General features: G+C 43.3%; 1 protein-coding gene across 1 annotated transcript in view; it reads left to right on the plus strand.

Moving 5' to 3' along the window:
- Nucleotides 1-12,144, plus strand: part of LOC126152714 (mucin-19-like) — a 401,377-nt gene that overhangs the window by 275,421 nt on the left and 113,812 nt on the right. The window contains exon 19 of the mRNA XM_049916057.1: nt 7,694-7,756. Coding sequence (XP_049772014.1) covers nt 7,694-7,756 — 63 coding nt within the window. The remainder of the gene's footprint in view (nt 1-7,693; nt 7,757-12,144) is intronic.

Genomic DNA, 12,144 nt, shown 5'->3' on the forward strand with positions numbered 1-12,144 from the left:
CAGTGAAACCACCCCTTCCCTTGAGGCGTTGATTCCCACACATTTCGCATCCGTAATCGACAGCTCACAGTGCGATGGACTACAGGACGACATTCTTGACAATGTTTGACACTGATGACACTTCACTGACACTTCAACCCCTTTGCAAATACATCGAACCCACTGAACGTGATCGCGCCCCTCCAGACTGCAGTCCACCCGCAATTTTTCCTCTGGTGGATAGTGAGGAACCACTAGAATCCGTTCAAACCCATTTTACGAAATTTCGAAATTTGAACGCAATCCGAAGCAGCAAATGGTGCCTATGCTTTTACACCCCCCCCCCCCCCCCGCCCTGTTTCGCGCCCTGCTAAAACTGCAAAAGGTCCAGTCCGGTAACACCCTCGGCGCCACCCGCCAGCGCCTGTCGAGCACTTTAAAAATGTACCTGGGCACAGAGAAAACCCGAGAGGAGTCGTAGGCATCTCCTAGTAGCCATGCAAGGTCGGAGGAATGTCAAGGGATTCCCTGACCACAGATACCCTTCGCAGTTCTGACCTCCATTGCGAAGGCATCAAAACTAAACTAAACTCCGCCTGAACAGGCCATGAAGACCCAACGGTATCGACCGGCCGCCGTGTCATCCGCAAGCCACAGGCGTCACTGGATGTGGATATGGAGGTGCATGTGGTCAGCACACTGCTCTCCCAGCCGTATGTCAGTTTACGAGACCGGAGCCGCTACTTTTCAATCAAGTAGCTCCTCAGTTTACCTCACAAGGGCAGAGTGCACTCCGCTTGCCAACAACGGTCGGCAGAACAGATGGGCACCCATCCAATTGTTAGCCCAGTCGGACAGTGCTTAACTTTAGTGGTCTGACGGGAACTGGTGTAGCCACTGCGGTAAGGCAGGCATCAAAAGAAAGGGTGAAATGTGGGTAAGAGAGAATTCTTCGACCTTCCATGGTGGCGATGGGCAGATTTTTGGTGATGTTTGGTGCCAATGTGACAGCCTAGGCGCCTACTAGTAAGCATGCAGGATCCGAGGGATGTCAAGGTGTGACTTGCTTGGAGGCGCCCAGGACTCTTGTTACTGGTTTTTTATGTACAGGCACATTTTTAAAGTGCTCAACAAACGTGGACAGGTGACACTGAGAATTTGGTCTAACTGCGATTTGTTACAGGGATCCTTTCCTATTTTATTGGCGCATGGGTCAATGTCGCAACCATCTATGATCACGGTACAGGAGGGCGCGAAACAGGAGGGCTCAAAAAGCACAAGCGCCTTTTTCTGCTTCGGAACGCGTTCAAATTACTTCGAATGGTTTTGAACGGCACTTAGTTCTTCCACACTGCACACCAGAACAAAACTGCAGTCGCACGGCACACCAAAAGGGTGCGATCGCGTTCAATGGGGTTCCCGGCCCACGATGCCCTCGCAGAAGGGTTAAAGCGTTCGTCGGGTGTCAACAGTGTCAAAAATTGTCAAGAATGTCGTCCTGTCGCTCATCGCACTGGTTTCGGCCATGAAATGCGTGGGAATCAAGGGACGGGGTGGTTTCATTGACGCCCTTTGCGTCACCCCATAAGATCTTTTCGTGTCGATTCTGGATGGCGCTGTGTCTGAAATGTTTTCCTCGGCCACCGGTAAGAAAATCGCGTGAGTTCAATACAGGCCGTCGCGGTTCTCGTCTTCACCGCGGAAGTATCAAAAGAAGGGGTGAAATGTTGGTAAGAGGAGGCTCTTCGCCTTTCCACTGTGTGAGGCGTCCACGGTGCCGTTGGGCAGTTCTGTGGTGAAATTTGGTGCCAATGTGACATCATTAACCCATCTTACACCTCAAATGAACTTCTGAGCTGGGGCTTTTTTTACGTGTGATGACTCCTTGCTGTTTGAAGCGCCGCCGAGCCCGAGGGTAACATCGCAGAGCACCACGCTTTTACTCCATTACAGAGGAAGGTTGTAGGCATCTTTGAGCCAATTTTCAAACTTCTACGTAACAATGCGAAACGATCTCGGAGTTTCGGAAAAGTGATTCTTTAATTGTGTTGCTCTATGTAGTTTCACATTTCTAGTCGAAACAATTATCTATAGCAGTGATTTAAGTTCAGTAAAGACAAGGATTAATGAAATAATGAGAACTGTGTTTTGCAACCAAAACAGTGGGCTTTTGTTGAATTGCATGGACCGGAAGTGTATTGAGAGTGGTTTTCTAAATTGCGATTTGGTTTTCAAAATGGAAGACATGGGACGACGAGGTCAACAGATTTGTGCTTTTCAAGACCATATGACTCAGGACATTGCTGTGTACACAGATGATGCAATTTAAACATTACAGTGGAAACTATTTGATCATTTCCGTCATGACTTTCATTCGAGTCCAGTAATCATACCTTCCTAATGAAATACACATGAGAAGTTTGAATATAGCAGTACAAACTAGTTGACCTCTCAGGTGATGAGGTTCACTAAGTAGAATTTGAAGAAAATCTTTCTACATGTTATTAAAAAGAAACATCTCTAGAAAAAATAATGGTTACAGTTTTTATTTTCCCTTTTTGGCTCTTTCTTTTTAAAAGAGCCAGGTAAATCTATGGCGTATTTTTTCCAATCACGTATCGAATTGCTGAAAGCGCAAATTATTTTGGATTTGTGACGTTAAATTTCGCTACTGACTGAATTTTCTTATTTTGAGACTACTGAAGGCGCGATCTGTTCTACTTGTTAAAAAGCATTCAACGGCCCAGATCGCATGAAATATTTCTTTTATTTAAGACAATCTGTATCCTCAGGTCTTATAAATTTTGTTGTTGTAAAAGTGTTCATTTTACTTAGAATGTCACGTCAAGTTGTCAAGTGGATAAAAATCAGTACATTAAAAAAGGTCTGTCATAACTGAAATATTTAAAAACATAAAGCATCTTGTGCAAAAGGCCACATATATCTCTCATACATATTTGTTACATCACAAAAATACATTACACAGTAGCACATCTGTTTACATAAGCTGGACATATTCTTTTTTTGTTTTTAGCAAATCTTGCTATTTTGGTACTTGCAGTCAACGTTGCTTTAAATGAGAGATCAGCAGCTTTCTCTCGCAACAACTCATTCCTGTGATGGACGACGTAACAGATTGGGTCATTGTCTTGACTCCACATGCTTCCTCAGAGAAATTATTTCGTTATCAAACTGCGAGAGGATGTAATATTCATCTGAGATGTATTTTAGTTCAGCCCTATCAAAAACGCTCGTTACAGTCACCCTGATAGTGAAGTTTCTTAAAATAGACCGTTTGCGTAGCAGTTTCTTTTATGTATCTCAAAAAGAGTTTGAACCACAAAAGTTTTGCTAAAGTGTCACCTGCTTCGAGATGTGCCTCTCCACTAAATATTATTTTCCTCCAAAAGTTGTTATTGTGGTTTGACTGAACAACGCTCTCCGTGCAGGTGATCAGCACTGTAAATACTGCGTCGACATATCTATTTAAATTAAACGAGTCTTCCAAGTCTGCATAAGCAAATGTATGATGAAGAATACCACGTAAGTCTTGAACGGTCACGAAAGAAATTGACTCTTACACATTTCGTTTCAAGGTGTTTTTAATATCCATACATTCAGGGTATTTTTAATATCCATAGCTAAATTGCACCGTGGTCCGGAGCCCATATAAACTGTAAGTCTCCCTATAGGCAAGTCAGCTTGGAAAGACGGAGGAATGTTTGGACACAGAACCTACAACAAGACCACGCCAAATACATAACAATCGTGTTCAAACCAATCTTCGGGTTGTGAACAATTTTACTTCCTTTGAGCTGAGTCTGTAGTCTAACAACTCGTAGTCATCAAACGCTAACCAAATCTTGTCTATGAAATTGTTTTATTTTATCTTTCAGTCCCAGACAGACACGAATGGTATCATGAACGGTTTCGATTTTTCCTCGGAGCATCACGTTGGCCAAAATTTCTCCGCTACGACAGGGTATGCTTTTTCCTGCAAATACATGGCTTCTCCAATACCGAAATTATTTGTAAATAGTTGTAAATACTGATTTTATTGCTCCAAAGATTTGCCGCCTTATGTTTATACGTTATGTTTCAGTATTACGGCACTGTTAGCCTGCTTCGTGAAACTTACGTTATTTCAGGAATGCCGGTGATATAACTGATCTGTGGAGGAGCTTAAATACGCACTGTCTGACCAAAAAAGTGAAACAACCAGAACCCAGAAGACACAGACAGATATTAATGTAAGTTCGTACACGTACACACCATCGGCGCGCATGTAAATGATGTAATTCTCTGAGACGGGTGGAAAGGCCACCGAGCGCAATAGTGTTGCTCGTGTGTAGTGTTGGTAAGAGGCCTGGTAGGGTATGTAAGAGGCGTGAACGGATTCAAATGTTAAGTGATCACTGTGAAGAACCTAGAAATGCCGTGTACTCGTGTGAGACCGTATTAACAGCACTTAGCAGAATTTGAAAGGGCCTCGTCGTGGGTCTCCATTCGGTCGGCTGGTCGGTTCACGTAATACCAAGATTTATGTGGCATACAGATGTGACATTGTGACGATGGAGGACTGCGTGGGCATGTCGTTGTCAAAGTTGCAGCAGAACACGTCCTATCACCACAAGGGCGGATCGCCCTGTTACACACCAAACATATCTTAACCACTTCATATTAGCGCTTGACATCCGAGAATAATAATGTACGCCCAGCAACATTCTGTATAATCCAGCACCATTGGTCAGAGAAGACTAGCATCCAGACTAGAGAATTATCGTCCCATATGTTGGCTGCAGTTATCACCAAAACTCAAACGGCTGCATTTGGAGTCGTGCCATGGCTAGAAAGCATGAACTGCTGATGAATGCCATCGCATTTTGTTTAGCGATGAATCGCCGTTCTGCACTGCCCTATATGACCATCGTCGGCGGGTATGGTGCCGAGCTGGAGAGAGGTCCCATTCCTCCGATGGCTTGCAGAAGCCTAGCGGTGTTCTTCAGGGCGTCATGGTGTTGGGAAGTCATCGGGTATGAGTTCAAATCACGTCTGGTACTGTTTGAGGCAACTCTGACGACAAAACGGCACGCCACTGGTAACCTGTGTCTTCATGTGTTACCTCTCATGCAACAGCATCGTGATGCTATTTTTCAAAAAGACAACGCTGATCCACACATGTCATGTGTGTCTATGAACTGTCAACGTCTTGTGAAGGTACCTTCATTGCCAGCAAGATCCGCAGATCTGACCCCGAAATAACATGTGTGGGACCAGCGCGGACATAAACACTGTCTCAGTGCCAGTATACAGGATATTAAGAACGAGTAACAACATTTGTGAGCGAGAGAATGCGTCTCAGGAGAAGACGCCAAAGGTTTTATGACACCTTTACCAACCGCAGCAGTGTAGCAGTGCATTCATCCAGGCCATAGGGGATGCAACGTCAGTGAGGAAATAGGGCTCATGGTGTAAAGTTCTTTGTGAATTTGTCTCGATTTTAAAACTAGGGCTATAGCAGCACATCCCCTCTCAAGCTGTGAAGGTTCATTTCGTTTCCGTCTCCCCTTTTGGATGTTTCATTTTTTACTCAGGTAGCGTGTGTGTGTGTGTGTGTGTGTGTGTGTGTGTGTGTGTGTGTGTGTGTGTGTGTGTGTGTGTGTGCGCGCGCGTGTGTGTGCGTTTTTTATGTTTCACTTCAAGAATTTATTTAATGTCATTGCGAAATAATCCATACAGTCGACTGCAGATAACAAATATATCACAAATAAATTTCTAATGGACACAGTTACTGACTGCTGTTATTGACCGAAAACTTACAGACGATTTTTATCGTGCTAATAACTTTGTAAGGGAATCGCAGATTAATCGTACTTTCGCTGGCGGAGATACCGTCGCGGCTTTGAATTTTTTGTAAGGTGTTCCTCATAGGGCGTAATATCTCGTAAATGCAAAGTCAGTAGGTGACATAAAATCATCGACTCATCAAAATGTGTTCGGTTAGTCGGCTATATTGGGACTATTTAAAGAGTTCTTGTGTGGTATCGCTCTGTTTCCAAATTAATGTTCGTGTTTATAATTATCTATTTGCAAGAACCTGCATAAGACTCTCATAATTAATACGGTGCAGTTTAACGAACCTGTTACTTTCTAGAATGAACTTTCACTCTGCAGTGGAGTGTGCGCTAATCTAAGAATTGCTGCAGGTGTGTGCAGGTCCGGGATTCGAAACTTGGACCATTGCCTTTCGCGGACTAGTTTTCTGCCGATTGAGCTAACCAAGCACGACTCACGACGCACCCTGACAGATTTACTTTCACCAGTATCTCGTGTCGTACCTTCCAAATTTTCACGAAAGCTCTCCAGCATACCGATCTCCAATACTGCGGTGAGGTGGATGTTAAGTGTGTTGTGTGTTGTTTGGGGAAGGAGACCAGACAGCGAGGTCATCGGTCTCATCGGTCATCGGTCGATAGAGAAGGAAATCGGCCGTGCCCTTTCAAAGGAACCATCCCGGCATTTGCCTGGAGCGATTTAGGAAAATCACGGAAAACCTAAATCAGGATGGCCGGACGCGGGATTGAACCGTCGTCCTCCCGAATGCGAGTCCTGGATGTTACGGAATATCATTCTACAATATAATGTGGAAGGAGTTGCTAACTCAGCTGAATCAGTGCTACCGGAACAGATTTATCGATTTCTGCTGTGTCAGTGTAGTTCAAAACCTTTTCTTTTTTTGTCTAAAACCTTACAGCTCTCTGGTGGGCGACAAGAGATTGTGACGTAACAATAAGAAGACACGACGGTTTTTTTCAGTGTCATTGTTGTTTACTAGTTTGTTTGACTATATATATATATATGTGTGTGTGTGTGTGTGTGTGTGTGTGTGTGTGTGAGAGAGAGAGAGAGAGAGAGAGAGAGAGAGGAACGAGAGGTCATGTAAGTGATATGCCAAGTGATCCTTGTATTAATCGAGTGCCGCTGTGTGTCCAGTTTTAACAGAGGTCAGACCCTACTGGAGACGACCCCTTTATAAAACAATTGAAAACGTCTGTTTTTAGGATGCCACGTGGAATATAAATCAGATATCAAATACCTGCACTGGACAGGTATGCTTATTTTTAGTTATATAGGAGTCACAGTTATCGCACCTCTAACGTAGAAGCTGTGCATGGGTGAGTCTCTACCTCTAATGGCAACTGTAGTTCTTTCTGGCCATTACCAGTCCGACTTTGGGTGAATGACGAGAAACTGTTTCAGGCAATGGAAACAAAATACAAAAAAGGGAAAAAAATCTCTTCTTTGGTTTTCCAGTGTCAGTTTTCGTTGTATGGCAGGTAGTGTGCTGCTGCTTTCTTTTCGCTCCCCCTGGAGCTGCTATCGCAGGGGTCGGAAGGACGGCGTCATGCACGCGCGAGATGCCAATTTCCTCGAGATGCGTGTAGATGCGGGCGCGGCCGAGAGGGGCGCTGCCTCTTTATCAGGCTGGACCCGCTTGTCAGCCGACCGCCCGCAGCGCCCGTTGTCCCTGCGTCAGCGCGGCCTCAAGTTCATTGTATCTGCGGCCGGCCGCACGGCTGGACAATCGCACTGAGCCTCTCTCCTCTCTGTTCTGTTCTGTGCGTATGTAAGAGTTGCGCGGCCGGCGACAGGGACAAAGGCGCGCGCCTGCCATTGTGCTAGCTACAAAGCGACTGCTTGTGTGTTGCCGCAGGTGCCCCATCCCCGGCTGCGACGGCTCCGGACACGCCACCGGCAAGTTCCTGTCGCACAGGAGGTAAGTGGTCAGCAAGAGCAGCGGCTACGTGGTAGGCTGGCAGTCTGCGGAGCAACAGCAGCCGAATCCGAGGAACCATTCCGTCCGCAAAGAGGCCGTCTGGCACTTTATTTGGTAGCAAAATTAATTAGAAAGGAGGTATGAATATCACCATCAGGCTCCAGATTTCCTCAGCCGCATTTCAACAAGAATAACATCCAGTAAGAGAGCATTAGGTTCTTGAATTTCCAGAGAGTAATATCAGGCTAGTCTGTTTCGAATTTACTGGTTACTTTATATACCATATACATTAGTCTAACAACCAGACCACTTTTAAGTGTAGCTTCCAACCCTTTGTCTAGACTTATTTTGGACAGTACTTCTCATTTTTTTCAGATGCGTCATACAAAACTATGTGAAGGCAGATAGTCACAGAATAGCACTTTCACAATAAGCTATAATGGAGTCACAAGTCACAGAATAGCACTTTCACAATAAGCAATAACGGAGTAACACTTTTTTCTTCAAAACTGAGCTAAAGTTGTGTTTAATAAGCAATATTGCCGAAAGTACTGATAAATTTGTCATTGTACTATACTTTCCATTGTAGATATACAGATAAGCTGTATAGTGCAAAGCAGAATATCTAAGGTCATTGCACAAATTGTGCTTCCAATTTTCTGTCTTTTTGTCGATGTAATTATAGACACTTATTATTATAAAACGCTGCTAAAGCAAAACGTACAGCATACGTTCAGGATAATAGGCAACACCAACAAATTTTAAGTAACAAAATGTAACATACACTTTCATTCAAGTAAATCAGAATAAACTATTTTGCACTAGCTTATTTAAGAAAATGGAATTTACCTGAATTGTGTATGAAGTAAGGGTTTTCGCATGAGTATAAAATAAACTCGACAGTGCTGAACTGACGCTTCACTAATGACCCCATTGTTGATGGGATCTCTTCCATTCCACCTCCATCCGGCCACGGTCATTTCCGCACTGAAATAAAAGACTAAATTATTCAGATAGAAAGGTGAACGATACTCTAAACACCAATTAACACTATTCACTACATCAGCCAAAGTCATAATGTGCAATAATGTTTTATGGTGACTTCTTTTGGCTTTTCTCTTCAAATGAAAATTTACTGAGCGATGTATCGCGAAACGGATCGTAACAGTGCTAGAAAATTTCTATCTCCAGGTACACGGGTAGGTGCTGCGTTTCAAATTATCATTTCCGTGTAATCTGTGCTCCAGAAACCGCGGGATAGACGCGTTCCCCAACAGTTTCGTACTAACATTTTTGGCTCCTTTCAAATTTAATCTGTAAATTGGCAATGGGAATAAGTGCTGCTTTATGCCTTCATACATCTTTTAGTCTCTCTTCGGTCTTAAGCATGTTTACACAAATAACACGATATAGCCAGCAAAATGCTTGCACCATCTCCTGCGAATCTTGTGCCTCGAAATTATCCCCGCAGAATGTCGCCGTAGTGTTTTAAATATTCCGACTATCTACAAATTCAACAGTTCTTGCAGTATCATCCCTATGTCGAGGTGCCTTACGTTACAGTATTGGTTGTCAATTTGTAAGTTGTCGTCCAGTTGGAGGCGTTTTCACTTCTCGAGAGGCGATAGAAGCAAAAGAGGCGTCTTGGGGCACTATAACGACACGGGGGCTTTTCTAGATTGTCAGTCACTTCAAAAATGAGATCAGAACTACTTATCAAAAGTATAAATACCAAAATGACTTTAAATACAATTTTGTTTTGCAAGAATATTTTAACTTCCAAAAGCTGCATTGATATCGGCAGGTGTAATAAACGTCTAAGAGTCAACACGTGGGCATGAATCCAAAAAGCTTCAAGCGAAATGTACGAACCGAGCCAGCATGCGTCGGCAGCAACGGAGCGTCAATATGGAGACTGATGAAGCTGCTTGTATGCCTTTGTATGAAGTGGTTGTATTCCGTTCAGCACAGTGAAAATATGTCGTGTATAGTCAGTGGCATAGCCAGTTTTCTCTGAATAGCTGAGAAAAATAATTGCCGCCAGTATTCAAATGAGTTCTTTAAATATGAATACCTTCCCTTGGCTGCAAATAGATAATTACTCTTGTGCCTCATTTATGAAAAGACATTTTCAAATGAAGCTATGAAGCCTCATAGACTGAGTGATCATCTTGGACAATTGTATCCTAACAAAACGGTTAAGCCTCTTTTATTTTTCCAAGCTTTAAAATTACAGTTCGAGAAAAAAGTAGTGTTGGCAAATCACACGGAAAACGTACTCTCAGCACGGATTATGGCCTCCTTGCCTCCTAAAACGCCTCATTAAGTGAAATTTGGGAAATCACAGCTATTGGGAAAACATAATTAATATTGGCTGTTGATATACTTTCCGGGATGTGAGGTCGTGGTCCAAGAACTTTTCTGCTCCTTACATTTCGTCCAGGACTGCGCTGGACTTCCTCAGAGGCGCTGCCTTTACCTGTGGTAAAGTTTACATTGGTACTACTAAAAGAAGCGTAAACACGCGACTGAAAGAGCATAAAAGTCTTTGTCGACTTGGAAAAATAGAAAAGTCAGCTGTAGCGGAACATGCTCTTCAACCAGGCAACCACCAAGTGAAGTTTTCGGATACCGAAGTTTTATCTACAACGTTAAATTACTATCCACGGCTATATAGAGAAGCTATTGAAATTTATAAACATCACGATAATTTTAATAGGAAAGAGGAGGCTATGAAACTCAGCGATATATGGACAGTGGCTCTACAAAATTGCTAACAATTTTTATCTTTGACAAGGTGGTAATCGATAGTCAACCTTATCTTTGCTATGGATTATCACTGCTCATCACGTGTCACATGAACCACGCCCCCCTTTCTCACAATATATAAGTCGCTCTCAGCGGAGCAGCGCCTCTGAGGAAGTCCAGCGCAGTCCTGCACGAAACGTAAGGAGCAGAAAAGTTCTTGGACCACGACCTCACATCCCGGAAAGTATATCAACAGCCATGTCACCCGGTCGTGAAAGCCTTCATTCTACAATAATTAATATTCATCTGTTAAAAATATCAAATTTTACAAAAAAAAATATTGAACATTATGAAATCTATGGTCTGAATTTGAAATGTAAAATTTGAAAAATTCCGCTAAAATCATTGAAAATATTTTTGAGTGTCTTTTTTGCTTTTAGTCCTCGTTTTACCGCAGTTGCTGTTATAAAAGTAATTAAGGTTATATACGACTCTTGCACCTGTAATACAGTCATATTTAGACCATACGCGTTTCACTTTATTTCGAAGCATTTTCAGTGGTCAGTGATCGGTAGGAAATAAAAAATCTAATGACTGAAGACGCTCTGAAGTAAAGCGAACGGCTAATGGTCGACATAAGGCTTTCATGATAGTAACAAAAGACGGTATAAAACCTATATTGCTCGTATATTTTTCAACATGGGTAAATTTAATTTATCTTAATTAAAAGTTATTACGCACAGAATATTTCCTATTTCTCAAGGTAGAGTTTTGTTACGGCAGTACTTCGTACATGGGACGGTTGGTATACAAGGTAAACACTGACTGCTCTAAAACTAGGAAGACGTGCCGACGATGGTTAGTGGGGGCGAAACGGTGAGAGCGTTGGCCGCCATTCCAAGGCAACAACGGTGCGCAGGTTGATAAATGTATAACCTTTATCTCATAACCTTTATCTTCATAAAATGCGTCCATTAAACCATAATCTAACATACGTTTACTTACAAAGAGTACTAACAGGTTCATCAGACCCATATCGCGTCACTTGAGTACCACTACCTATCTTAACGCCTGTTGCGTGTTCCAAATTATATTACTGATTATAACTGAATAATGCAGAACTTACTCCCCAATTTCCGTTTTTTATATATAAGTACTAGCTGAGCATCCAGCGTTGCCTGGGTGCATTCACTCCATTCTTCTGTTAATCCATCTCCTCCTTCCCCTTCTGTCCATCACCTAGTCCCCCCCTCCCCCTAACCAATATTTTTCCACCTTCTTCTACCCTACTCCATGTCCATCTACTCCTCCCCCTCTTTCTGTCCATTTCCTCCTCCTCCTCCTCTCTATGTCCGACATTTCCATCCCCCTCTAAGTACATCTCCTCATTACCCCTCTACGTTCACCTCCTCACCCCCTCCTCTAAGTCAAGCTCCTCTTCCTTCCTAACTCTGACTACCTTCTCCTTCCCCTCTCTCTGTCAGTCTCCTCATTCCCCTCTCTCTGTCCATCTCCTCCTCCTCTCTATCCGTCCATCTCATGCTCTTTCCTTCCTCTCTACATTTCCTATGCCCCTGTCTCTGTCCACCTTCTCCCCTCAACTGTATCCATCTCCTCCTAACCCTCTTTCTGTCCACTCC

The sequence above is a fragment of the Schistocerca cancellata genome, chromosome 1 (genome assembly GCF_023864275.1).
Source record: "Schistocerca cancellata isolate TAMUIC-IGC-003103 chromosome 1, iqSchCanc2.1, whole genome shotgun sequence".
In the NCBI taxonomy this organism is placed as follows: domain Eukaryota; kingdom Metazoa; phylum Arthropoda; class Insecta; order Orthoptera; family Acrididae; genus Schistocerca; species Schistocerca cancellata.